This window comes from Nasonia vitripennis, chromosome 5 (genome assembly GCF_009193385.2).
Source record: "Nasonia vitripennis strain AsymCx chromosome 5, Nvit_psr_1.1, whole genome shotgun sequence".
In the NCBI taxonomy this organism is placed as follows: domain Eukaryota; kingdom Metazoa; phylum Arthropoda; class Insecta; order Hymenoptera; family Pteromalidae; genus Nasonia; species Nasonia vitripennis.
In genome coordinates, this window is record NC_045761.1 from 8,985,016 (window position 1) to 9,011,938 (window position 26,923).

Here is a 26,923-nt window from a genome sequence, read left to right on the forward strand (position 1 = left end):
ACAAAATTTCAAATAATAAAGGCATTTCAAATAATAAAGGCATCGGTAATTATGTATACTCAAGAAATAATGTGAGGGTTGATGAAAACACTAAAGTTCATTAAATTGGTCTGTTATATTTACAGATTGCCCATTATTTTATTAATTAATAATATCATAGATATCAACAAAATATTGTTTTAATTTTTAGTAACCTAATAGAATCTAAAGGCTAAACAGTCAAGTTTGATCTAAATTATTTTTTTATTTTTCACTTTTCTTCATATCGCCTATGCCGCAAGCCTTTCTTTCACACCAATTCATTTCCATTGCACATTTGTAATCGCATCATAATCACATACGGCGAGTCAGTTCTATATAAATAAATAAACTAGTTCAAATTTATACAACTCACTTCCTGACGGTTTAATAATAACTTAAAAAAAAGTATCGAGACCGCAAAGTATAATAATACTACATTTTGTTCATAGTAGACGAGTTAAATTGTATATCATTATATAGATTATTTGTATTGTTTGAAAGCGCCTTGAATTTCTATAAAAATATAAACTAGTAAAAAACCAATATTTCTTATAAGATGATTAATTGTTACATATTATGTATAAATTGTTTAGTTATATTCGTTGGAATTAAATGACTTTACGTTATTCTTGGTTTGACAAAGAAAAATATAGTGGAATATGTATAAATGATAATCATGCATATTTTTGCGGTTTCCATATTTTTTTTATCAAATACGAATTGCATCAATAATCATTTTTCATTAGCTTGCAAACAAATTTGTATGCACTTTTGCGCTAGAAAAATCATTTATTGACGCATTTTGTAAATACCGACCCAAGAGGTCCCAATCAGCTTCGTTTCCTTTTTCACAATCATAGTTTATTCTGTACATTTGATTTTCTCTCTAATATCATACTTCATTTTCTTACTTAAATTACAGCTTATAAACATCAAATTCTGCAAGCTGTTCTCAAAAGCTGCATTAAGCAGCTGACCTAAGTCAATTCAAGGTAATCCTTTTAGGAAACATTAAAAATATGAGCACTAAAAATTACTTCAGTATTATTATTCCTACGTTAATTAATTAATTGCCTATTTTTTACACATTTTTATGTATCTCTTAGATACTTTATTATAAAAGTACTATACAGTGAGGTTGTGAGAAGATATCAGTATATAACTGCATGGCTTGTTGTTATGTGGTTGTATATACGTTTAAACTTTTATAAAAAAATTTCAATTAATATCGTAATCTTTTATGTAATAAAATCATATATTTGTATATTTTATACATCTCCCTCTTAATTCTTCGATTAAAAGAAAAAAAGCTTTTCCGTTCTCTCCTGTATAATGCGGCTACTTTCGAACATCTTCAAAATATAATACAGAGACAGTATCTTACAGACAATGAAACGTACGTAAATTTTCAATGATAAAAACTATCGAAAATTCCATACGCGCGCGCAGTGCTAAAAATACTTTACAAATTGACCAACAATGCGTGATAATAATGTCGAAAAAAGTCATATCGCAAACAATAAACCGAAGCTTCAGTGGCCACGTCTCTCGTATAACATCGATAGCACGTCTTCATCCGAAATTCACTTTCCGTTCCTCGTCGTCGTGTCGCTCTTTTTTTCTTGGCATACATAAAAGTCTTGTGTATCTCGACCTCAAAGTCGCGCGTGGCTACAAACGGAACGTATAATACGAGAGAGCTCTTTTTCCTTATGATGACGCACAGCACAGCGAGGCGAGTATACACCTAGGAAAAATATGCGTATTCATCTCATTTGCAAGTCTACGCGCCACCCCTTTTTCCTTCCAGTCCATGTGCGCCGCGGCGAGAACTCGCCCCCGCAACCGACCACATCATACGAGCGCGTGTACGACGAGCTTTCGTTTTTAATATTGCCTTTCCGCTCGTCCGCATTATTTGTCTGACACGCGTGTAATAGAAAAAACATTTTCCCTAGCTAGCCAGTGTGTGTATCTGTACATATAATTTCCCTCGTGATTTTTCACCGGCGTCTGGCGCAACAGTCGCGCCCTCGTCGAGAGCTCTGCCAACGTAGCTTCTTCTCGAAATTTATTTATCGTTTGCTTTGGCGGAGAGACTAATGGAAAGCGAGCGAGTTTTATAGGATGCGAATTTGAAGAAGTTGGCAAAAAAAAAAAAAATAATAGAAATCAATTCATAAAAGAATCATTTGTTCGCGTCAACATTCGCGAGCTACATAAAGCCCGAATAAAATATGTATGAAAAGAGCGAAGTACAATCGTAGGCGGCGGAGTGTTTCCCTCTGATTTATACGCGCATTCAAGAGTTCCCTCTTTCACTTTCCATCCGTCACTTCGCAAGGCTTATTTTTTGTACATCATGCGCTACCCTCCTCCGATCCTTTCATTATTAACCTATTTGTTATCACTTTCCCTCTCTTTCTCTCTCACTCTCATCCGTGACACCTGCGAATTTTCCTCTCTTTCTCGCGAGCGAATAATCGTTTTCCCTTTTTTTCTCTCACCCCGCTGATAACCACAGGCTCGTCAGCGCATATCGCTTTTTAAATTTTCATATTTTATTCAGCCCCCTATACTCTCTCTTCGCTTTTTCAATTAATCTCTCTCGCCGCACATCTCGTTAATTTTTCACGCTCGCGTTCCTCACTCGTTTTAAACTACAGCAAATAGCACCTATGTGTCGTGAATTATTTCCTTTTTTCTCTACTCCTCTTTTTCTCGTCCTTCGAGTACAACATCCTCTTTCGCACATTATCCGCTGACTATATACTCTTCAACCTCGTTTCGACGTTCGCCGCTAATCGCATTTCGAAGCTGAATACCTCTGCGCGTGTAATACGCATTTCGTAACTTCACTTTGTTTTCTACTTAAGTATAAAGAAAAATCGTCTGCCGTTATTATTACTTGTACAGCTTCGTTCGAGCTGAGCCGAGTATTATTACACAACGCGGCGCGTTTCGGCGCCTTATCGCATTCGCGCGTCCCACTACACATACATACATACATACAACATATGTATCGCTTCGTTAATCGTATGCTGCATATAACGCCGGAGCGAACCAAAAAATAATCGGGCAAACATGATAAGGGAGGCGTGCATGGATTCGAAAACGTGGGCTTTTTTCACTTCCTCTATACGTATACTGTACTAGCTGCTTTTCCCTTCGCTTTGCTCGCAGCTCTCGAGAGAACACGTGAGAATCTCTCTCTCTCTCTGTACACACACGTGAACGGCTGATGTTTTGTTAATGAGAGAGCCGTTTGAAGGGAAACCCTCTTCGTTTGTCTTGCGAGTGTTTATTTTTCTCCGGTAAAAACTCGTCTAATTTAGTCCAGAAGTGTAAATTCGATTAATGATGAATTTGTTAATTTTTGCTGCGAAATATCGAATGAATAAAAATACAAAAATATCGATACTCTAGAGTAAATCAAACGTGTTTTTACGATTTCCGTCAATCCGTACACATCACCAATGAATAATAACGATGGGCCTTACACTGTACGCCTCGAATATAACCAATCTCGTGAAATTTCAAAAAACGTAACAACTTTACTCGGCATAAAAAAATAAAAGATCCAATAACCATCGAGGAAAAAACGAAACAGCATAATAGTCGCGAACGCTACGAAGTAAACATCGTAAGATACACCTACACAATCCAACGATCGAGTATACAGTCACACATCTACGTTACATCGGTATACATAACAATACACACGAATTAATTTACAATACATAATACTCGCTTACACGTAACATTTCTCCAAGAAACAGCGCATCTATATATATATATATTCTTCCCGCAGGGAAGGACAACTCAAAACAATCATATTCTCATACCGCGACATAATACCATCCCATCGTCTCTTTTCGCCGCTCGCGGAATCGCGCGTAAGAAAAAGAAACGAGAGTATACAGCAAAAATCCTCGAAGAACAACAACAGAGAGTCTCGCGAAAAAAAGACGCGGCAGCTCTCTCGATGAAAAGAAAGGCCGACTCAAGAGAAGAAGAGGAAAAAAACGCTACAAGTCCGACGAAGCGCGAGTGTAGGCGCAGCTCCCCCAAGTCGTGCATACGTGTATATCTGTATATACACACACACACACACACACACATACACAAATGTATATATGTATTCGCGGCCTCAGCCCCCGCGACTGTATAATATATACGCCGCGATACAAGACGGCGCTGTCCTTACCCCCCGAGAGGACTGCCGCTTGGGCGTCTCTCGCCTTGGATTACGCTCGAGCGAGAAACTTTGTTTCCACGTCGTGACGATTTTCCGATATATGGCTCCGAACTTTCCGACGTCTGTGTGTAAATCCGTGCGTACACGCACGAAGGGGCGACGCAGCGCAGATCGCTGAATTCTTCCGACTCTACTTTTTTCCTATATACGCAATATGATATAATTATAGTGTATCTACAGCGCGCGAATAAGGAATGCACGTGAAGGACTTTTTTTTACCAGATCGACTATACTACTATATAGGTATTTCCTTTTGATTATCGTGCTTGCGAGTACAGCCGTCCGGATCTCCCGCTCGCGAATCAGTCGAAAATCTCGAAGTTTTTCATGCACATTATTATAGCAGCCTTGACCCTAGACACCCACGACTACATTCCCTGCATCTGCGACAGACAATTCAGCTCTCGATCTCGACGGTCTTCCGGACGTCACTGGCCTTGGGGAGCTTGCGCGGACTCCGGCGCAAGTTCGAAGCCGACGAAGAGGTCTTCTTGGTAGTGAGCTTCTTCGGGGATGCGGCGCTTTTGGCGCAGCGCTTCGGCGACGACGAGGCTTCTTGGCTGACGGACTGACGGCAGGAACGCCGTCGGGGTCAGAGTCAAGATCACGATGGTCAGGAAGCCAGGGTCGTCCTGTGCCAGGAGGTCTGCTGCTGCGGCTGCTGCTGTTGGGAGTGCTGCTCGTGGGGCTGCTGGCGCTGCTTTTGACTGGAACAGAAAAATCGAGAGTTTTGCGTTATGGTTTATCGAATTGATGAAATTACTATTTAAGCGAGGCATAAAGTTTGTAAAGAAATAACTAGTACTAAAATTAACGCTGTGAAGCCTTGAACTGGCCAGCCTCGTACGGTAAATTTATCATTCAAAGATGATTGTGTATACAAATTGTAGAGTGTATAACGAGAGTCAAGGTTTCCCACCTATAGGCTTGGCTCCAACTAACGAGGATATTAAAGCATCAACGAAAAAGTGAATTTTGGTTTTCGCGTCTAAAACAGAATGTTTCAAAGATGTCTTGACCACGATAAAGTAAACTTTTTTAAAATATACGCACGAAATTCTGTATAAGAAATTGTTTCTTCCATTTAAAATTTGGATTACTACTGCGCAGTAAGATTTAAAAATCGAAAACGAATTATGCATGAATCATTATTCACAATAATTTTGCATTCAAAGCCATTAAATCAATTAAAAATAAATTAAATATCATTCTGATTTGTACCAGAATGGAGCTGTGCGTTCACATTTATTTATATCCCACGACATAATTTCTGGTCAACCTCTTTATAGAAGGTCGGTATGCGCGCTTTGTTGCGAACGCTCAGTGCCTAGGACAAGTGCTTGGGAGGAGTAGATGATAATATATCATCTTTGTTCTTAGGGGCGCGATTATACTTGAATTAAATATCTTCTATATTCAAAGACGGTACAAGATTTATATGAATTTAAATATACGGTTTGCATATTTTTACTGTGATCGCTCCAAGCAAATATTTTTCCTTCGTTTAATAATTTCAATGAATTATGTTATAAAAAATAATCTATAAACGTATATTTGTCCAGACATTATTGACAGTTTTATTACTTATGTATATTTCTGCTCATCAGAAGATTGATTTAAGCTGGCTCAATCAAGAGCCATATTTGCATATCAAATATTTTGCTTTGCTCTTGCACCTGCGTTAATTCACGCTGTTTCAATTGGCAAATATACGTCTTCTGTTTAGTTCACCTTATGTATACCTGCGAAATACTCTCATAACGTTAAATCAGAGAAATAAATCAGTTCTAATCTGGCTTCAAGAACGTCCTTAGCTGACTTTCGTAAAAGATTTGGCTAAATCAGATCCATTTTACCAAGCTGTGTATACAGTTATATAAGTATGTCGGCATACTTAATGGGGAGAGCCTCTGAGCATGTAATTATTTAATTTGAATTTTAATCTCCTACAATTCAGTGAAATATTTTAATGTTGAAGTAGGAGGTCAAACTATGAAATCGTAATATTAGTATTTTATCTTTCAAGGCGATCATTACAAATCGAAAGCTGTAAAATAAACTACTTTCTACAACTCTACTTCGATATATTCTACCTCTTTTCAAAATAAACATAAGGTCGGCGCACAGGTCATCTCAAATGATTTTCAGCATGCATAATTCACACCTAATTTTCTTTGTTTTTTCTTCAAACTTTTTCATAAATATTCATCGCTTATGTTTTATTAACACTCCGTATACTTCAACGAACGCGAAATTTGAAATTATGAATATAATATCCCCGCAAAAGCCGTTGCGCAAAGCGTCGTAAAAATTACCTTTGCTTGAAAAAAAAATCTTTCCTCACAATAAATATTCCATGTATACCCTAGAATCTCGCGGCTACCATTATTTCCCCTCCAAGAGAAAAAAAAACTTTGCAACAATAAAACACTTCGTCTCAATTATCCGGCACCAAAAAGGGAACCAGCCGAACGACCCACCTAAAGGTAAGTAGTACATATATGTATATAAAATATATATCCTCGGACACGCCTCTTTCGTGCGCGCACAATTCAAGAGAGCGAGAGAGCGGGAGAGAGAGAGAGAGAGAGAGAGAGAGCAATTTTTGCGGACTAGCTCGGCGGCGGCCGCTCGACGTTATTTGAACGTTTAGTACAACGTGGTCGTGTCGAGTTGGCGCGAGAGAGGAGCCCAGCAGCTAGTACGCCACGGGTATTGCTCTCATTTTCAACGAGAGCCGCTTGCCAGCAGCAGCAACTCCTCTACGAACCACCAGACTCAGAAGTCAAAGCTTCGCGCGCTACCAACACGGTACCTCTCGACTCTCGGCTGGCTGTCTGTGTGTGTGTGCGCACGTATGTTTATGTAGGCTCGCTTATGTGTCAAAGCGCCTTTTATGAGTTACGTTTTCACCTATACACACGCGCGGCTTTTTATAGCTGTATCGGAGGATGTGTGTGTGAGAGAGAGAGAGAGAGAGAGAGAGAGAGAGAGAGAGAGAGAGAAGTCTGTGCTAAGGAGAAAAACCAATGTCAATGAGGCTACTGTATAGTCTTCGGATTGTATAGTCTGCGAGTGGAGTGACCGAGAGCCCTGTCGATGTGTTTTCGGATCGGGCAAAAAATTTCCAGGAATGAGGCTCTCTGTATACTCGTTTTGAAGAAATTTAATCTACTGATATTTTTACAGTTATTCAAATAACAAATGATAAATTTTATAATACATAAAGTTTCGCTCAAATTTTTAAATTTTCCTTTTAACTATACGCGCGATCGCTCCTTTTACCAGCCAATATCCCTTTAATCTTGCGGCGTTCTTTTGATGAGCACAGAGAGTCTATATTACCTATATAGTAGGGAAGGTTCGCGCAGGCTTAGCATATTTTTATACGATGATAAAAAGGCCACCATTACACCTGGCTACCGCTTGAAAGAGCTACTCCGATATACTATACACATTAATAACTACAAAAATATTCAAAAAATGCAATCGACAATTTAAGCGCCTTTCGCATCACTATCTCAAAAAAAAAAAGAGAAAAATATTAGCTCCAAATAACGTGTCGCAATCGCTATCCTCATTACTCACACTCCGCGATTAATCGCCGGGGAACTCGCAACAATAGATTTGTTTATTAATTGAAACACGTCCCTTATCGTCCGACAAGCCTCATTGCCGCGTTTCCTTCATTTTCTCTCCGCGTCACTATAACTCATCAGCGCGAAAGAATTTTCTCTCGTCAATCCTCGCGTGCAGCACTACGACCGTGTATACGCGCGTCTTATATTCGCATACACACACACACACAGCTCTATTTTTATCGTCGGTGCTCATTTAATATGAGATATGGATTCTCGATCGAACGGTCTGTCTTCCCCTCTGCGCAATGCACGTATACCTATACACTTGAGAACTCTCGGGCGCATACATTTTGTCATGCTTCTTTTCTATATGCACACGTGCGCCAGAGTGAGTGTGTAACGGGAGAAAGAGCTCTGCACTCAAAGACGCCTCTATACACATCGAGAGACGGTGTGTATACATATCATGCTTCGAGGAGAGTACGAGGACTCTTTTTTTTATTTCGTCGCCCCTGCGGTCATTTCTCTTTGTAGCCTTTACTCCTTTCGATACTTTTTTAATCGCACACGTGCTGACGACGTGCGGGTATACTTTGTCGGGCTCGGGTGTGTGTATGAAAGAGAGAAATATGTGTGTGTGGGTTATTGGTTCGAGGGTGTGAATCGGCGGTACGGATTTGCGGATGATTTATCGAGGTTCTGTAATCTGACGGCGATAATGTGGGAAACGGTTACGTGATCTTGAATGCTTAATTATGCTATTGCGCGAAGACGATAACGAAACGTACGGATATACCGTATGAAGTGTGGAATATCTTCTTGCTTGCGCGGGGCATGTATTTGTATTGGGAAAAGTTCAAGTTTATGAAGTTAAGAATAAATTACGAGACTTTATCTGCTGTTTTACTCCGGTTAATGCTAACGACGTCGACGCTTTTCAGCGATTAATATCAGCACGAAGATACGCGTTTTTTTCAATATAAGTTTGATAAAGAATTTTTTTTAATTTCTTGCTTATACACCAAACGATTGTACACGGAAAAAATGGTTAGTAACAGTAACAAACCGCTTGGCAAAATACGCACCAACTATTTCTTTGGTTAACCTTACCAATAACTTGATAAATTTTATTATACTTACCAAGTACTTGAAGAAATAGTTGGTGCGTATTTTGCCAAGCGGTTTGTTACTGTTACCAACCATTTTTTTCCGTGTACAGAAGAGAAAAAGTTATGGAAATACACCAGAAACTATCTTCAAGTGTCTGTTTTTCTTCTTATGTAACCAACGTTAAAAAAATTAATCGTTCAAGTGAACGCACGACTCGCCTCACAATACAGTATGTAACCATCACCGAATTAACCGACGACAAAGCCGAATAAACGAGTCGACATAATTTTTCTCGAAACGCAATTAATTCCCTCGAAGAATCGCGAACGAGTTGAATAAATCGCAGCCTGAATTCTGCTGTACGAGCTTTTGTCTCTTAAGCTAGCTTCTGCTGCGCGTACACCCGCCGGCCGACCGACGAAAGCGGATAAGCCAACAAAATACGCGTCAATCAAATCAGATTACTCTCTCTCCCTCTCTCTCTCTTTCTTTCTCGCGACAATACACAAGGCAACTCCGGGTTCATAATGCGTATTGACCTACATTAAATCAACGCCGGCGGCGGCAAACACGAAAAAAGCCGAGCTTTCGCCTTCTTCTAGCATTAAGAGCGTTAAAGACTCGTTTGTATCAGAAGTGCCTGGAATTTTTCCGAGTGGAGGAAAGCTTCCTCCCAGAGGGTTCGCGCCTACAAATTATGCCAATCTATACACGGCTGATTGTGCGTATCGCGAAGGGAAATCTGACGAAATCTCATGACGAGGGTATTTCATTATTGCCATCGGATTTTCTCATCATCGTCACCTGGACCGCATATACGAGCTTTTTATACCTTTAATCAAAATTCTCGTCGTTGCAAAAAGGCAGCGATAAAACTTCAAGCTTTAATATCTCTCTCTCTCTCTCTCTCTCTCTCTCTCTCTCGAGAGAGAGAGAGAGAGAGAGAGAGAGAAAAAGCAATTCTAAATTCACGCTGCATTTCGAGTCCGTATGAGAAAAAAAAACAAGGCAAAAACGCATCGGCAGAATACTCGTGGCAGTAAAAAGCATAATCTATACTCGCTTGCAGCGAGCAAAGGAACGACGAAGCGCCTGATAAAAACGCCGACGTCGAATAACTACGGCATGCGGGGACTACGCGCTATAGCTGTATACAGAAGGATGTAGGTAGTTCTCGCGCCGAGAGCGGAAACGGGTACGAAAAAGCAAAAGGGACGCGGAGAAAAACAAAGTATATAGACGAGAACTTATCGTTTTTTTTTGGGCGCGCGATAGCCGCGTACACAAACACACACGTATAATAATATAAACCCCCGCAGGCGTCTCTACGCACACGAAGTAATGATTGTACCGCGGGGATACATCGCGCACGACGTGTAGGCAGCCGAGAGTAAACTCGGAAACGATTTTATTTTCCCTCCCCAGTAGCCGGACATTTTGTTCCCCTCTGCTCATTATATCCGCACGAGGACCAAAGTTAAGCGGATGCGTATACGCGGCACTTTTGCGCCTCTCGCTCTCGGACTCATTTAGGGGTCGTAAAAATTTGCCATCTCGGCTATTCGTATTCTTTCGGATTCCTCGCACACGCGCGCGCTGATTAAACGGTAGTGTGCTGGGCCGCGCGCGATTTATGAGAGGAGGTTTGATTTTAGCGTTGTAATTTTTTTTTCGCTGAAAAAGGACGTGCGGAGGTAGGTGGCCGATTCGACGAGTTTCGTGTATTTACCTTTGGGAAAACGGGACGCGACTGGGCTGGAGAGAAGTATAACGAAGCGGAAATTTAGTTTAATGGCAATCAAAACTGTAAAGCTTCGTTCGAGATTCTATAGTATGTACAATATTCGTAACGAGGAAGCGGAAATCAACTTTTTTTATTATAGCTTCTCGGATCAGGTGCTTTGAGTATACGTCACGGCGCATGTACTGGGAAACGAGGATAATTATTAATTATAAATTTAGCTGTAGCAAACGGCAAAATCAGATTATTCGCTAATATTAGACACTCGACGACGCGAACGTTCTCTCTTGACGGACCTGTAAATTCAGTTTCAAATGCTGATGCAGTACTTGTGCACCTTTTACGCGCAGCCCGTGTCGACGCGCTTTGCTTCTTTTAATTACGCGCGCCCTCGTCACTAAATCCGTCGGCGTTCTAGTGAATTATGCAGCCCCGGCTCATATACGAGCGCGATTCATTAAGGACCGCTGCGGCGCGAGCCTTCGAAGTAAATTAAGGATATAATATACGCTTTTTTCATCGACCTTTGACATACAGGGCTAATGAACTCGTTTGTTTGCTCTCGCATTCTTTTTTCGGTTTTAATTAGTCGATGCGTAACTTTTGATCATTGTTTGTGATTTATTTAACGTACGATCGATCCTGTGGCTTTGAGAACTGAGGCTGAAAAGTATTGATAATAAAGGATTAATGAAATAAAGAAATTATTGTCAATTAATTAATCGTGCGAAAGAATTGTTCGAAGGTTTGTCTGCGCTTATACAGATCCTATCATCTATCAAACGAGTAATTAAATTTTTATTAGATTAAACTCGCTCCTGGCGGAACCCTTTTTATTAATTAAAGTTTGATTAATTGAATGGCATCAGCATAGGTATAACTAATTTCTGGAAATCGTACCAGGTTTTCAAATATAATTACTCGATCATCCAATTATTTAGTTTCTAATCTTCGAAAGATTAAGTTAATCATTAATTAGCCAGCTACTAAACATCCATTAAAATTCGGCTTTCCACGAAATTATAAACAAACGACCTGATAAATCGAATACAATTCAAGGATTACGGCGCTATTCTCATTTGAAAAATCGAAGCCAGAGGTGCTTTTCTCCTCAAGATAAAAACCGATCGCGTGGTGATAAAGAGGGTTCGATTCATTCGCACGCAAAACCATACCTTCTACGTCCGGAAATTGGTTTTTCTGATTTGTGAGGTAATAAAGCACGATCTCCAATAAAAGCTATAACTCTTGCCTCAACGCAATGTGTTCCGGCTTCTTATATTGACAATAATAATGGCGAAATTGCTTTGTTCCTCTGATTTATTTTACAATTTTAGATTTAGTGGTGTGTATTTGAAACGAAATTGAAATAAAATATAGTCTTGCCTTAAATTTTATCGATCTCTTTTTGACTTTAACATTAAACTTTATATGAGACTTTGAAGACAGTCGTACTGCAAACATCGGCAAAAATATTCAGAACGGTTAGTAGAGTGAGAAGATGGAAGTCTTCCAAGTTTTGGCCCTTACAGCAGAGCAGCGGCGCGGCCTTTACCTTTTTCGTGATAAACGTAAAATTTCCTCTCTCTTAAAATTAACTGCAGCAGAGGTTACGATCTAAGTTTAGAGGAACGATCTACTACAACTGGCCCGACGAGGCTCTCAGATATTTTTCCCGGACGAATATTTCGCGGAATATCGCGTTTATTAGTCTCCCACTTGTATAAAGTCACGATTATATTCCATTAAAAAAATACGATTATCATTTTTCTTTATCCCCTCTCACAGAACGCGGTGTTCTCGAGGCAGAACACAGTATTTAGCATTCAAATGTCTTGCGATAAAATCGTCCCTTATTACAGTATACACTTTTAATTAAAATTACAATAACGCGCTCTGCTACTGCAACGACTGTAGCCATAAAAATGCAAATTATTTATCGCATTATGATACTGCGCGTACCGTCGCCGATCGATGCGTTATGCTCGGACAATGTTATTTATATATAGAACTCGCGCATAAATACAAAGTTGCTCTCGGTCTCGGTGAAACTTTTTCGCATAGGCCGCACACTGTGTGGCGAAATCCGTACGAGTTTATAGACCTCTCGTAAAAGTTCAAACTATACACGGAGAAATCGGAACTACATATAGAAGAGCCTAATACAATACGCAGCCCGTAAGCATTTTTACAAGCGCTGCGCGCGTCAGCGTTTCTGCGTACGATACACAATTTTTTTTTCTTGATAACGCAGCGGTAAAAAGTATTACACAATAAGTTGTAAACGAATCGCCGTGTATGGATACTTCGAAAAAAAAAATGAAAACATAATTAGGAAATCAGCAGACTGCAGTAGGCTCCGACATCCCTGGAAATTCCCCTTCTATAGCGAAGAGCAATCTCGCCTTGGGCGCTAAACGCATTATTATCATCTGTGGAAGAGAGAGAGAGAGAGAGAGAGAGAGAGAGAGAGAGCGAAATCTCTCGAAAGCCGCCCGCACGCGCTGCGGAGAGAGCTGCAGAGAGAAGGAAGTAACCCCTCTACCCTGCTATACATACATGTGCTTGTGTGCACGTATTGGTGCACCATATAGCAAAGCCGACGTAATAAATATGTACATGCGACGTATAGATGTGTTCCGCGTCAAAGTATTCCCGTTTCAGCGGGAAGTTTTCCATTATACCCACGCGCGCCGACGAAGTTCTACATGTGCTTAAGCGAAAAAAGCTTTGGAATCGCATAATACCTCCCAGCCCTCGAATCCAGCTCGACAAAGCTGCGCTCTCGAATAATAAATCAGCGGTAAAATGTTCTCAAACCGATCGATCGAATCGGCAAAAGTACCGCCGGACCACAGATCCATGTATTTCATCGTTAGGCATAATTTGTCCAATACATCCAACTCGCTGACGAACAAAGCATATGTATATGTATAGAGGGGCAGACTCGCGGGTCTCGCCCAACACGGCAGCAGCAGCAGCAGCCTCTGAAGCCGGTACGGCGAGCGCGCGGGGATCGATCGAGGTGTTTCCTGCTCTTGCGCACAAGTCATCTCTCTGCTGCTGCCGCTGCTGCTGCTGCTGCTGCTGCTGCTGGTGGTCTATGGTATGTGCGCGCCTACGTCACGATTTTGCTCTCTCGAACACCCACGCATACATATAAGGTCGAGAGCGATTAGACCGATTGACAGGACGTACACTTATGCGCGTGTATGTGTACCGATCGCTCCTGTTTTTTGTATAATAATGATGCTTTGCTCGCTCGTTAATTTCGTGTCTTTTCTGCTGACGACGACGACTCGACGCGGCTCATTAATTACGCACGAGGTATATATACATCGTAGCAGCGCGGATGTATATTGTCGCGGGAAGCGAACTTTTAGCGGAGGGTAGGAGAAAGTTTTTTTTCCGTCTTATCCAGCCCCTATATATACATATACGTAAACGACGACGACGACTGTTTTTGCGCGCGACTATGCGCGCGAGTGGAGAACGTACACGTCGTCGTGGTGAGCTTATTGAGCAATTTATAACTGTTTAAATATATATATCCTTTCGCCAGTGCGAATCGCAGCGATCGAGCGGGCCTTTTCACAATTAGCATCGCTTGCAAGCGCAAACACGCGGCTTCTGATACACACAGGGATGAAAAATGAGATTTTCGCTTTCCTCGCTTGGATCGACGAGAGCCCTGCGTGGAAGTTGACGCGATAATAAAACGCGAAAAAACCACCGAGCAAACTCGAGTCTCGTCTGCGTTTGCCTGTCTGTGGCTTATAAATTCGTGCTTGTCTATGTAATTTGGCATTACGCTTTGCTACGCTCTCTCTCTCTCTCTCTATACATACACGCGTGTAACGCAAACACACCGTCAGTGCGCGTATTTACTCTCACAGACACACACGTACACGGAGTCGCGAATATATATCGATCGCGCGGAGAGAGAGAATCCACGGGGGCTAAAATGAAACTTCCCCCGCGTGCGCCGGCTATATCTCTCTCTCTCTCTCTCTCTCCCTCGTCCGCTGCTCCGCTGCTGCTGCTGCCGCTGCTCCGTTGTCTAAACTATATACCGAGATTCGCTCGATCGTCCGTTCGTTCAACCTGCATCACTCCGCTCTCTCTCTCTCTCTCTCTCTTGCTCGTACAGTGCATTCCGACGATCAGCAGAGTCGTTCCCCCTTCGCTCTGTGCGCGATGATGGGGGAGAATCAAGTGCGCGCGCGGGAGAGACGAAAGAGTGAGGAGAGAGAGAGAGAGAGAGAGAGAGAGAGAGAGAGAGAGAAATTGTAGAACAAAAAGGAGAGAGCCGCCAGCAGCAGAGCGTCGCTCCCGTTGCGGTTTTCGGTGCTTTTCCGATACGCCGCGGAGAAAAGAATTTCGATAACTGCCTCCGCCGCGCGCGCGCGCTGGAATGCCATAAATGCGCGGATTAGGAGAGATACTGTTCCTATATACGCTCGTGTATAAATGCGCCGCGCCGGCGAGAGCTAAAGTTATGCGAGATGCCCGAAGGGACGAGTAGCAGCAGCTTGTTTTCCTTTTTTGTATTTTCTTTGCCAGACAGAAGGAGTGAGAAAGAGATGCCGCTTGCGTGCGCGGGACCGTCCTGAGAGCTGAAATCCCTGGTATATACTGTGTTTCGACTCCGATTGCGCGCGAGAGTAGCTTGTTCGGTGGGAATTTTTGAGAGGTTTGTTGAATTTTGGAGAAAAATTTCTTTACGGAGTAGAATGAAAACGCTCTTTATTTGAATCCCGGCAGTGGAAAAATTCTAAAGTTTAATTGTACTTCATTACGGCGAAACGTGAACTAGTTCGCTCGAAAGCTACGCTTTTTAATTTTACGATCTTTTCAGAGTTATGTATTCGTGCATTTTTTTGCAAAGAGACGTTACATTTTGAACAGCTTTCTGACATACCTCGCAACATTTTTCGTGATTTTCGCATAGTTTGTTGAAAAATAATACGGAATCGTATAATAAAAAGGGAATTATATACATCTCTGATTAAATAACGTTTAATTAAGTTTTCCGTGCCAAACAGAGATGACTCGGCGCCATTGCCGTATCTTATTAAGCCATCTTGAGCTGGGAAGGATTTTATGAAAAAGCCACGTAGAGGCGATCGATAGCAGACTGAGTTGTGTGCGCTGTATATAAGAAAAGCCCGCCGGAGAAAAAACGTATTTTCCTCCAAAAATACGATTGTACGATAAAACAGAAAATATAATGTAATGAAATAAACCTTGTTTAAAACACTAGTTTTATATTTATTTCAAACACTCGCAATAGCGAAGCTCAATGAGTTCCATAAGCTTATCCCAAAGCCGCGCGATTAGAAGATCACACAGCGACAAAGATAATACGCGCGAAATACAAACTTTCGCTCATCTCGTCGCAGCTATATATATATATATATATATATATATATATATAAGAACTTAAACGCAAAAGTGTATATGACTCAAATCAAACATCGCGCGCGCAAACTTTGCCCAAGATAATACAGGATCTCTCGAAACGTCTGTCTCTATTCTTCTCTGTCGTCGTTAGTAGACCCTCTCCTATCACAGCTTTTCCTCCCTCTCTCTCTCTCTCTCTCTCTCTCTCTCTCTCTCTCTCTCGTTAAAATCATTAATTTTCGTTAGCATTAATTTGCATCTCCGTTTCCCCGGCGATTAATTACAATTCAAAATCTCGTAAATTTATGCTGCTCTCGCAAAGGCTTAGCTCTCGGCGCGCGCGAGAGAGAACTTTTGCCGGCATGAGAAATCAGAAGCAGTGCGCTGAGGCTGCGAGAGCGAGAGAGAGGAAAGAGGCGATGAGACTCGTGGAAAAGTACGAATTTGCCCAAGTGCCTCGGCGAGGAAGGAACGGCTATAGGTACTTTTACCGGGGCGGTGTGGAAACGCTGAGAGAGAGAGAGAGAGAGAGAGAGAGAGAGAGTGTCGAGGGGACCATTGACCGCGTCGAGCTTGCGAAATCCGCCCGCGCACGCACGTCGCGTTCGCAGGGCTTTGGCTTGCGTCTATTGTATGGATGTATAGATATATCGAGCGAGTCGCGCGGGCGATATAAACCGGAGAGAAATTTCGGGGGGTTTCAATTATTTTGAAAGCTTTGTACTTCCGCGGCCCTTTTTTCCACCCCGAGAGAGGAAAAGTTTGACGTGTGCGAGCTAGAGACTTTAAATTATTATTTTTTTTTATTCCGCGTATACTGACAGAGTTTGCATAAGTTTCGAGAGCATATCTTGTGTAAGTAAGTATTATACAAAAGTCCTCCGAGAAACGTGTAATTGGATATAATGCGTTTCTTCCTTAAAATCGTTGGCCGTTATTTTAATGAGCTGAATTATCGTTGCGTCGCGGCATCCTGTCGTTAAACCTTATAAAAAAGGACACATAGGCATCATTTTTTTCTCCTTTTAATATTCAAATCGATAGGTACGGAGCATCCTCTCTAAAACAAAATCTTAAAAAAAAATTCTCTCATCACCGCGACATTATCTCCCCTTTTAACCCTTTCCGCGTGAAACGCAGCCGAGCGACGTGACGCCAGATGACGTCTCTTATACACCTTCGACAGCGCAAATGAGCAAACGTTGCTCGGCGGTGTGATGAAGGTCAGAGGATGGAAGGTCCAATCGCTGTATACACACACGCGTGCGTGAGGAGGGTTCAGCCTCGTATACGCGCTGCAGACCAATGACCCGCTGTCGCCTGGTCTTTTTTCTCTCTCTCTCTCTCTCTCTTGATTTGTCATTCGTGCGAGGCACACTGGGACCTTTGATAGTCCCCGGATTATCCCGGGAGAGAGAGAGCTCTTTATTGCTTTATTTCGTCGCTCTCTCCTCTCTCTATAGCTAATATCTCGCGCTTCCTTCCCTTTTCTCGGCTTCTATGTGCTTAGCCGGATGCGAACGGTTTTCTCATTCTTATTTTTATGGCTCTCGCTCGTTCGGCTTATAGAGCCTGCGTGTGTGCCTATTATATGAGTCGGCGCTTATTTTCATAAACGGACGCGTGCGCTCTTATGTCACGATCGATTTTTAGCGTCGTTGCAATTAAAAGAGAATGGTTTTTTCATTGTTTTTCGGCGTGTGTTGCGTGATTTTTACAATTTTAAAAATTGGCGAACCTCCGACGAGACATTATAACTTTAATGACATTGGCATAAACTACCAATCTTATCGCTGAGGCTGTAAAAAGAAAAAGAGGCGAAATGTTTTCGGACTATCTGAAATTCAGCGTTGCAGGTATATTTGCCGAAGGCGATAATAATAGTAGTAACGAATTTTTGAACATGAATATAACTTCAGCAATTATCCCGTGTATATACACAGAAGCAGCTCTTCAAATCAGCGCTGTACACGAAGCGCGGCTACATTAATTCGAGAAACTTTTTTCCCGCAGCTAAAAAGGCTCGAACAAAGTTTGAGCTCTCGCAAAGGGGAACAACCTTGGTAGAGCTCGATGACGTAACGTATTATTCGCTGTGAAGGCTTTAGAAAAATGTTCGTGCACACGCGTTTTTGTCGCGTTTGAAAACAAGTCTGGGTATTGTAAACAATCGGATAGCCAAACGGTTTACCTAACAATCGCTAAAATTAAGACTTTATAGTCATCGCTCTATAACCGCCCATAACAACGAGGATGACTCGCCGCATTCGGAAAGCGGAACAACAGTATTAGCGCACGAGGCTGGCGTAACGAAAATCGAATTCCGAGGGACAATTAAAAGCCAGCTAAGTAATTTAGAAAATGTCTTTATCAGCATCGCGCGATCAGCAGCAGCGGGTCTCGATTTAACAGCGCGGCGCACACGAGAGCTGCGCCATATCGAGCAGAGCAGGCATTTTCTCAACGCGCACACAGGGACACAGCCTAAGTCCGCGTTAACCCTTTCGCGAATGTATATACCCATCGCTATCCGCAAGTCCGGTTCGTCCCCCTCCGTTTTTCTACACATTACGGCCTTACGCATACACACATGCATATGTCCATAGGCGTTCGCTTCGGTTATATTTGTCTCTGCACTCGAAGAGCAGCTCTCTCTCTCTCTCTCTCTCTCTCTCTCTCTCTCTCTCTCTCTCTCTCGCCCTTTGAAAAGCAGCTAATCACCCCTCGGCGCACTTGCTGCTTGCGACTCGACTCCTACGCTCTCTTCCACCCCGTGATTTCCTAAGCCCATATAGCGCGGCGAGGCACACACACGCGGATGTGCGAGTAGAGCGGCTCTTCTCTTCTTTTCTCTCTCTCTCTCTCTCTCTCTCTCTCTCTCTCTCTCTCTCTCTCTCTCGGTGCGTATACGCACTGGACTCGACTGTCGCGTCTACATACATACAAGCTCGACTCGAGGGCGTCGTCGTAGGTGGAGGAGAGAGACAGGACGCGGACTTCAGGGTCGGCAAGATCTCTCTGCTCTCTCTCTCTCTCTCTCTCTCTCTCTCTCTCTCTCTCTCTCTCTCTCTCTCTCGTTTGCGAGTACGCGAGCATATTATCTGCCCCTTTTCGCTCGCCGCCGCCACAGTTTGCGCGTTATTCCCTATCCCCCCCCCCCTCCTTCGTCGTTCGATATATATACCTATTACCGGATTTCGCGGCGACGGGCATATCGTTTTACACGCAGCGCCCTTGGAATTCCCGAGCACATCTTCCTTCGGGAATCGGAGCGCCACTTTCGACTCATCTCGCCCATCGGGCGAAGAAGCCGATCGAGGGAGAGCCGCCGCTGCGACGTTTTGGAAGCTGATTTATATTAAGACTTTGCGTCGAGAGAGAAAGCTTGAGGGGAAAGCCCGCTTTTGTGGCGTAAACAATGACGACGATGGCACCTGTAATTTCCCCGGAGCGAACGACACGGCATTTACGGGGAGTGTTTTCTATTGCCAGCGAGGGATGGGCGTATATTATAACGACGAGCACTCGATGTTTTCATTGAGATGATTTGGGAGCTCGTGGCTTTATTTATAACAAGTCTCTTCTTCCTCCTTCTCCTTCTTCTAATGGCTCTGTTAGAGGAAAATCCGGGAAAACGTATACGTAATGCGATCCGCTCATTGTGCGCCGGGAAAATCAACGGAGGGGATATACGACTTGTGTATAGTTATAATTTTTGAGCAGAATATGCGTAGTTTTATTCTATTTCATTTCGAGTGTGCAGCAAGTTGTGCAAATTTTCGAGTTAAAAATACGAGTGTTGATAGCTTTGGGAAAGCTAGGTTGTCAGGTCGGTGATGACTGTAGAAAATTTATCGATGCAGATTATTAAGTTATACTTTCAAAATCTTTAAGAATAATGTCGTTCACCTCGTGTTCGTTTCGAAAAAAAAAGAAAAAGATACGGATTTTACTGTTGTTTTTACTTCGCAAACGAGACACTCAAACAAAAATCGTCACGAATATTTCATAAACTTTGCATGTATCATCGAAAATTATGACTTATAGTTGTAAATAGTAAAAGTATGCAAATCAACAAAATAAATGAATTGTGGTTATAGGATAATTTATCTTATTTTATTGTCATACTCGATGAATTGCTATAATGATTGTTTTACGATGATTCAAACCTTCGCAATCGCTGAAAATAGTTAATGGAAAAATAGATAAAACGAAACAGGTTCTTTGCTCCATTATCCAGAGATTGGACTTTTATTTATAGATTACGTAAAAAATAATAGTTTTAAAATTCAATCTTCAAGAGACCCGAATGTGTTGTTTTTTAAAAAATCTGCAACCGCGGAATCTTTTAATCATACTGTAGAATGTGGTAATACTCAAAAAAATTTTAAATCATTTTTCGAATTTCTATCTACTAATGAATAATTCATGATAAATTAAGCCTCAAAAGCTTACATTCTTTATTGCACGCCATAAATCATCGACAATACGATGCAAAAAATGTAATGCTACTTTTAGATTCAATATCATATAGCTTATAATCGCAAAGTAGATTTAAAATGTTGTATAACTTCAAAGCTGTTTTTCGAAAAAGCTTTCAGACTTTTTTTTCTCAAAGTACATTTTGAAATCAGACGAAACCGAAGCAAAACATCGAGCAAGATTTTAAAATTATATTTTACCAAGATTACATAATTTCAAAGAGAGTCAAATATGGACGGCACGCTGAATGTTATACGATCTAGAACTAACAGTCGAGAGCAGCGAGCGGCCCACTTTAGAATCGTGCCAACGATTTTTGAAGCCCATTTAAGTATATATATGTATATATATATACACACATACCGCGTTTCTACGAGCATTTCCGCTTGTATCGACCGCTGAAGTATTAACAATTTCGTCGAGAATATCTAAAGATTGTTATTTAAAATGATTAATAACGCATGTACAAAAGTTAATTTACCAGAAAATAAGTGCTTCTCGTCGCAGAAATAGTTTTCCTCTTTCAGTCCGGGGCTATTATTATTATTTTTCCCAGAAGCGACAAGTCTTTTCACGTATTAATGCTTTGACATAGTAAGATAAATCTCGATGAACTGAAAAATTCTTTATGAGCCTGCTGACACGCGCTGGAAATTTTTAAAACGCTTTCAACCTCTTCTCTTCGTTCTCGTTATTATTTTGCTGTTTTAAATATAAAAAATAAAATGTATCACCTTACAGGAATAAAATTAAAAAACAATTCTTTCCAACCAAACCGATCCGAGTCGGTTGAAGCTTGACAAATTATCGTCTGGCTAAGGCTTCCTTAGCTAATCGTATAGCCTGCAATCGACAATATGCGAGCCATCGCGAGAACTTGCGAAACGACCGAGAGGGCTGTTGCTGCGTCGCTGTGCAGTGCTCAGACGGACGGGGAACCAGAGGGCTGGACCATAAAACCTATGCGCGAAAATTCAATTAACGGCGTGGCGCTTGCACAGCCTGCGCGCGCTATACTCGTTTTTCTTCGTTCGCCAAGACCAGGCGCGTCTTAATACCGAATTAGGATAGCGCCCGGCGCCGTCTTTTCTTCTCGAGACGCTCTCTTTTATCGCAGTTATGGAGAGAGAGAGAGAGAGAGAGAGAGAGAGAGAGAGAGAGAGAGAGAGAAAGCAAGAGAAGATTATTGGATAACTTTTAATGAAGATAAACGCCTTTTACGTATAGTCGGGCAAGGCTCGAGAGTGGCCCGGAGGGTTTTCCTCTTTCACGCCCGGCCCATAATCATACAGCCCTTCGAGGCAAATAAACGACGTTTTTAGCCTGTGTATACCCGGCTCGCACAGCTCCGAGAGATAGAGATAGAGAGAGAATTTCGGAAGGACGGAAACGGCGAAGAGAGGCGAGAGTAAGTAATGAAATGCGCGTATGTTTGTAGCGCGCGTTTGGCTAGATAACCCATTTCGCAAGTTCGCCTTATGAATGAGGCATTGATGAGGGATCTTTATTAGCCCACTGTTGCGCACGAATGCTTCATCCGCACGACTCGGCTGATTTTATCGCTATCGTTATTATATTTCCTTAATGTGTTCCTTGCCTTACAAGTGCCCTCTATTCATAAGATGTACCATTGTGCAGCGCTTGATTGTAAGTGATTAGAGAAATATATCCCCTCTTTCTAGTTTCGTATTAAATAATTATAAAAATCATCATTCATTCTCCATGCATAAAAAATAAACTCGATCTCTCACCTTCCGAACAGCGGGTGCCACAGGTGCGAGTCGTCCGGGGAGCTCGCAGTGGACGACACTTCTGGTTCCTGCTTGAGCAGTCCACTGCGTACCCTCAGCAGCGGCGGATGCGTGTTAACTTTGTGGTTGCTCGAAAGATCCATCGGCGCAGGCATCAACTTCCCGATAGGTTTGCAGCTGAGCTTAGGTCGCTGTTCCTCGTTCTTCTCCACAACGGCGGCCGCTTGCTCGACGCTCTTTCCCTCGTTGCTCGAAGGACTGGGCATCGGTGGGATCGGATTGTGAGTCTGGTTGACCGGTCCCTCGCCGTGATCGAGCACGTGCTGCAGATGCGCCAGGGAAATGACGAGCAGATCCGGATCCCTCAGCAGTTCGGGTCTCGTCAGAGCCTCGGGTAATCGCAGTTCCGGCCTCGTCGCCAGAAGTTTCGGGATTTCCGTGAGAGGCGCGCCGGCAAGCAGCGGAAGATAGTCCCGGGGCACCAGCAGAGGATCCGGTATCAGATGCCCCGAGGTTTTAATTAGTTCGCGTAACTGGCTGGCCGGGTCGAGGAAAATCGTTGGCGGCACGCTGTAAACTTCCTGAACTTTGGCCTGGCTGACGAATTCTTTTTGATTAGCATAACGGATATTGTTCGGGTAGCAGCCGTTAACGCTTTGCATCCTCTGTTGGTTGGTAGTCCACTCGGCTGACATGGGTCGTTTGGGCGAGACGTAGTCGGCTGCGAACGGACTGTGCACGTCGCCGCTCGACATCGGCCTCCGACGGTTTCTCATCTCCAAGTAATTTGCCTTCTGCTGCAGATGCGAGCAATCGAACTTTGGATCCTTTGAGAATCTCTCGTCCGTGTGATCGTAAGACGGGCTTATCTCCGAGTCGCAGTGCGTGTTCAGGTCCATCGGCTGATCCCTTCTGCTGTCCAGATTTCGCGAATCGATATTGCTCGACGTCGAGAGTATGCTCTTCAGCGTCAAATCGTTCTTCGCGTCTTCGGAACAGCTCACGGAACAAGGTGGGCTTGGAAGAAGTCGCTCCAGATACGCGGACGAGGATCGTCTCAACGAGGACATCGAGTAAGGAATGCCACTGGGTTGTGGTGAAACTTGCGAGTTGAAATCTTCCAGCATGTGCTCGTCGTAGTCTTCCGATTCTTGATATCTCGGCAAGTTGGAGTATTTGGCTTGAGCCTCGCTGTTTCTGCAGACGACTGGTACGATCGGTTTGAGATTCGGTATTTTCGAGGGATGCATCGAGTAGTCCTTACCGTCGTCGTAGTAAGTTTGATAATCTCCGTGAGCTTGGCGGCTGCACTTACTCGTGTGTCTCTTGAAGATACTTTGACTCTTCGTCTCTTCCACAGCCTGAGAATGGCAATCCCCGTCCTCCTCGTTAGTTTCACACGGGCACTGCTCCTGTTTGGAAAAGTCAACGGTGCTCTCGGGCGACTCGACTCGATTTTTCAGAGCCGGCGACGCGGTCTTCGGTCGGAGCGGGTGAACGGGAACCGCGATGGATAAGCCAGGCAAGGTCTTGCCCACTTTCTCGGCGACTTCGGCTTGAGAGTCGGGAGATCGACTGCAGGACATTATCTTCGACAGATTCGTGGTGGCGTCGATCAGCGCGTTGTGCTTTCTGCCGTTCGTCGCGAGAGATATGGAGAGGCCAGGGGTGTTTCTCAAAGCGTCCAGTATCTTCGTGCTCTCTATCATGTCCTTGTTGGTTTTTTGTTCTTCGTACGCCTCCTGGCGTACGATACCTGCCGGATTGTGAAGCGCGTTCTGACGACTGTACTTCTTGTCGTTGATTTCGGATTCGAGCGTGCTGGCCTTTTGCTTGGCCGCGTCGTCTTCCTCCATCGACGAGATGTTGGGCAGACTGCCGAGTTTCTTCTGCCAGTTTATCGACCTCTCCAATCGTTCGATCGTCTCGTCCAGACTCTTGCTTCCAACGCGATGCTTCACGTTCAGTCTCTCGCCGAACTTGCTCCTCTTCTCGGACGCCGTCATTTCGTTCTCGCGTTTGGCGCACTCCTTCATCGGCGAATCGTTCATAGCGATCTCGTCGCTTTGATTGTTGCTGAGTATGGCGACGCCGAGTTTGGTACAACTCCTGGGCAAGTCCTTACCTCCGATCAGGCTGGACTTGGTCTCGTTGACGCTGATGGGGAAATGACTGGAGTCCAGCATGTTCAGTATCTCCTGCAGATCTTCCTTGTCGACAACGTCGGCCTCCTCGTTGTCTGGCGGACTGATTCGGCTCTCATTATTGACGTGACTGCTATTTTCCACGTTGTCCTCTACCATTTCGTCCGCGTTATTTCTCCCCTCGTTCTGCTCGGCGTTATTTGTCTGCTCGGCTCTGTTGGCGAGCCTTCGGTGGACTCTCGTCGGCAGTTGTGACAAGTGCAATTGTTCCAATACCACTCGGGGCTGGAGGCATCGATTGTTCTGCAGCTTTTCCAAATTGTCGCACTTTTTCTGCTGCTCGTCGCTACTCTTGTCGGCCTTCCTGATCTCCATTTTGAACTCGGACGCATTCTCCGTCGTATCGATCGTCTCGGCTATGCCTTCGACTTCCCTCTTGGACTCCTGCTTGATTTTCACCTCGCTCGCGTCGTCCAGCTTGCCGTTCTTCCCGATGACGTCCTCCTCGAGGCAGAGCCTCTTCCTCTTCTTGTTCTTGTCGAACTTCCTTCGTTTCTTCATCTTCCAACTGGTACTTACTAACGCTTCGCTACTCGAGGCAGGCTCTGGCAGCTCCGGCTCCGAATCAGTTTTCCTCCGCTTGTTTTTCCCGTGAAGCTCGCCGTGCTTCTTTCTCTTGCGCTTGTGTCGCTCTCTGTCCTCTTCGCTTTCATCCGCTTTGCCATGAAGCTGACTCGCATCATTAACCCGAGTGTCCTCCTCGGCTCCTGCCGGCTTTATCTCGACTCGCTCTCTCGAACTGTTCTCTTTTTCCTCATTCTTGGTAGTCGTCGACAGATTCTCCTGCTGCTCGCCTTCGTCTTCGGTGACGGATTCGGTAGTGGAGTAGGCAGTCAACGCTGTACGAGGAATCGAACGCCATCCCTGCGGAGTCTTGGTCAGTTTGATGCGGTTGCGCTTGTCGTAGTCCTCGCACCTAACCTCAACTATCCGCTGCTCGCGCTGAGCAGCCCAGAGGAATATCGGGTTCACCTTGGGACGCTTCTCCTCGGTCGAGTCGACGCTCTTCTCCGTCCTCTGAGCCGGTAATTTGTTATTGTTCACCGGACACTCCTGCTGGCTCGAATGACGTCGCTGATGCTTCTCGTGATGATGGTGATGGTGGTGATGGTGGCGCCGTTGACGTTGGGGCACTATGCCCCGTACAGGGGCCGAGCTCATTACTCCATCCAAAGCGCAGTGAGTCCTGCACTTGTTTTAGGCAGTCTTCTGGACTGAGCTTCAATTAAGCAGCTTGATTCTTCGAATTGATCCCCATTATCCGTTCGCCCTCGGCGTTAGCAGGCTGCAACACACAATGGGAGATTATTTTCGCTGCGGCATTTCGCAATTCCTCAATTTAAGTTTCGCTTAGGGCTAAAAGACCTATCTTCTCGCCAAGTTGGGAAAGAGCAATCGCATTCATACGGAACGGTGTACAATACCTTCTCTCTGCACCGTTCCACTCCCATAGGTGCTTCTAGTACTCGCTCGGCCGATCGATATAGCTGACGGACGCAAGCTCTCTTCTCTCAGCTGATTTCCTCCTTGCGGCGAGACATTCTCGAATCTCAGCCCAGTGTATCGCGGACGAAAAGAGTTAAACCTTATCTACGCTTGTCTCCCGCTCACTTTTTCACTCGGCGCGTATCGCACCTGCAAAATAACGAGCTCTACACTCTTCATCCTCGACGAAGCCCTGATGCTGCACGGATGGTCGCGGCATTATTCGCTCGGCATCGAATGTTTACAACACCGCTCTCGCACACACTTGCACACGACAACACCACATTGCAACTGCAGCCGCACACTGTCAGAGCGCAGCGAACGTTCACCAGCGCGCAGTGCAGTATTACACACAGAGCGCGACACGAACGCTTGGTCCTGCGCGTCGATGTGGCGCCCGGTTCGCGATAATCTCTCTCTCTCTCTCTCTCTCTCTCTCTCGGAGGCTCACCCCGCTCTGGCTCTATCTTCGCCGTGACATAATGAATGCGCGGCGGGGCCCTGCCTCTGTATGTATACGTGCGTGTCCGGGTATAAGCGTGAGAAGGCGCGCGAGAGAGCGAGCGCCAGTGACGTGTGTATAGAGGGTAACTCGCGTAGCCACTGCCTGGTAGGTACTGGCTCGGCTCGCGGCGACCCGAGTCTCCTCCGCGCATACACCGCCCCCGCGCCTCTACCCCACCATCGCAGCGCGCCGTCGCTCGCTCTCTCTCCCACCTATACCTGACCCCCCTCGCTCTTCGCTCCGCGGCGCAGCCCACACCGCGACGCGCCCCGCGGCCATCAACTTGTGGCTGTGCTGTGCTCGCCGAGAGAGAGAGAATGGGACGGGAGATAGCGGACGAGCAGGATGGAGGAGAACCGCGAGAGGGGAAGGAGGGGAAGGC

At 44.1% G+C, this 26,923-nt stretch overlaps 1 protein-coding gene across 1 annotated transcript; it reads right to left on the reverse strand.

Annotated features, from left to right (window-relative positions):
• Window positions 1-96: 96 nt before the first annotated feature.
• On the reverse strand, window positions 97-26,670 carry LOC100679634. The gene is made up of 3 exons (XM_003424597.5): window positions 25,976-26,670; window positions 22,348-25,836; window positions 97-4,986 (listed from the first exon to the last, which is right to left on the reverse strand). The coding sequence occupies exons 2-3, from the start codon at window positions 25,710-25,712 to the stop codon at window positions 4,893-4,895; spliced, it is 3,459 nt and encodes a 1,152-aa protein (XP_003424645.1). The 5' UTR covers window positions 25,713-25,836; window positions 25,976-26,670; the 3' UTR covers window positions 97-4,892.
• Between the last annotated feature and the right edge of the window lie 253 nt (window positions 26,671-26,923).

Excerpts from the sequence above, each read along its gene's own strand:
- LOC100679634 (XM_003424597.5), bottom strand. The coding sequence starts at position 25,712 with ATGAGCTCGGCCCCTGTACGGGGCATAGTGCCCCAACGTCAACGGCGC. Across the intron at positions 4,987-22,347 it reads TGGCACCCGCTGTTCGGAAG|TCAAAAGCAGCGCCAGCAGC; the intron begins GTGAGAGATCGA and ends TTTCTGTTCCAG.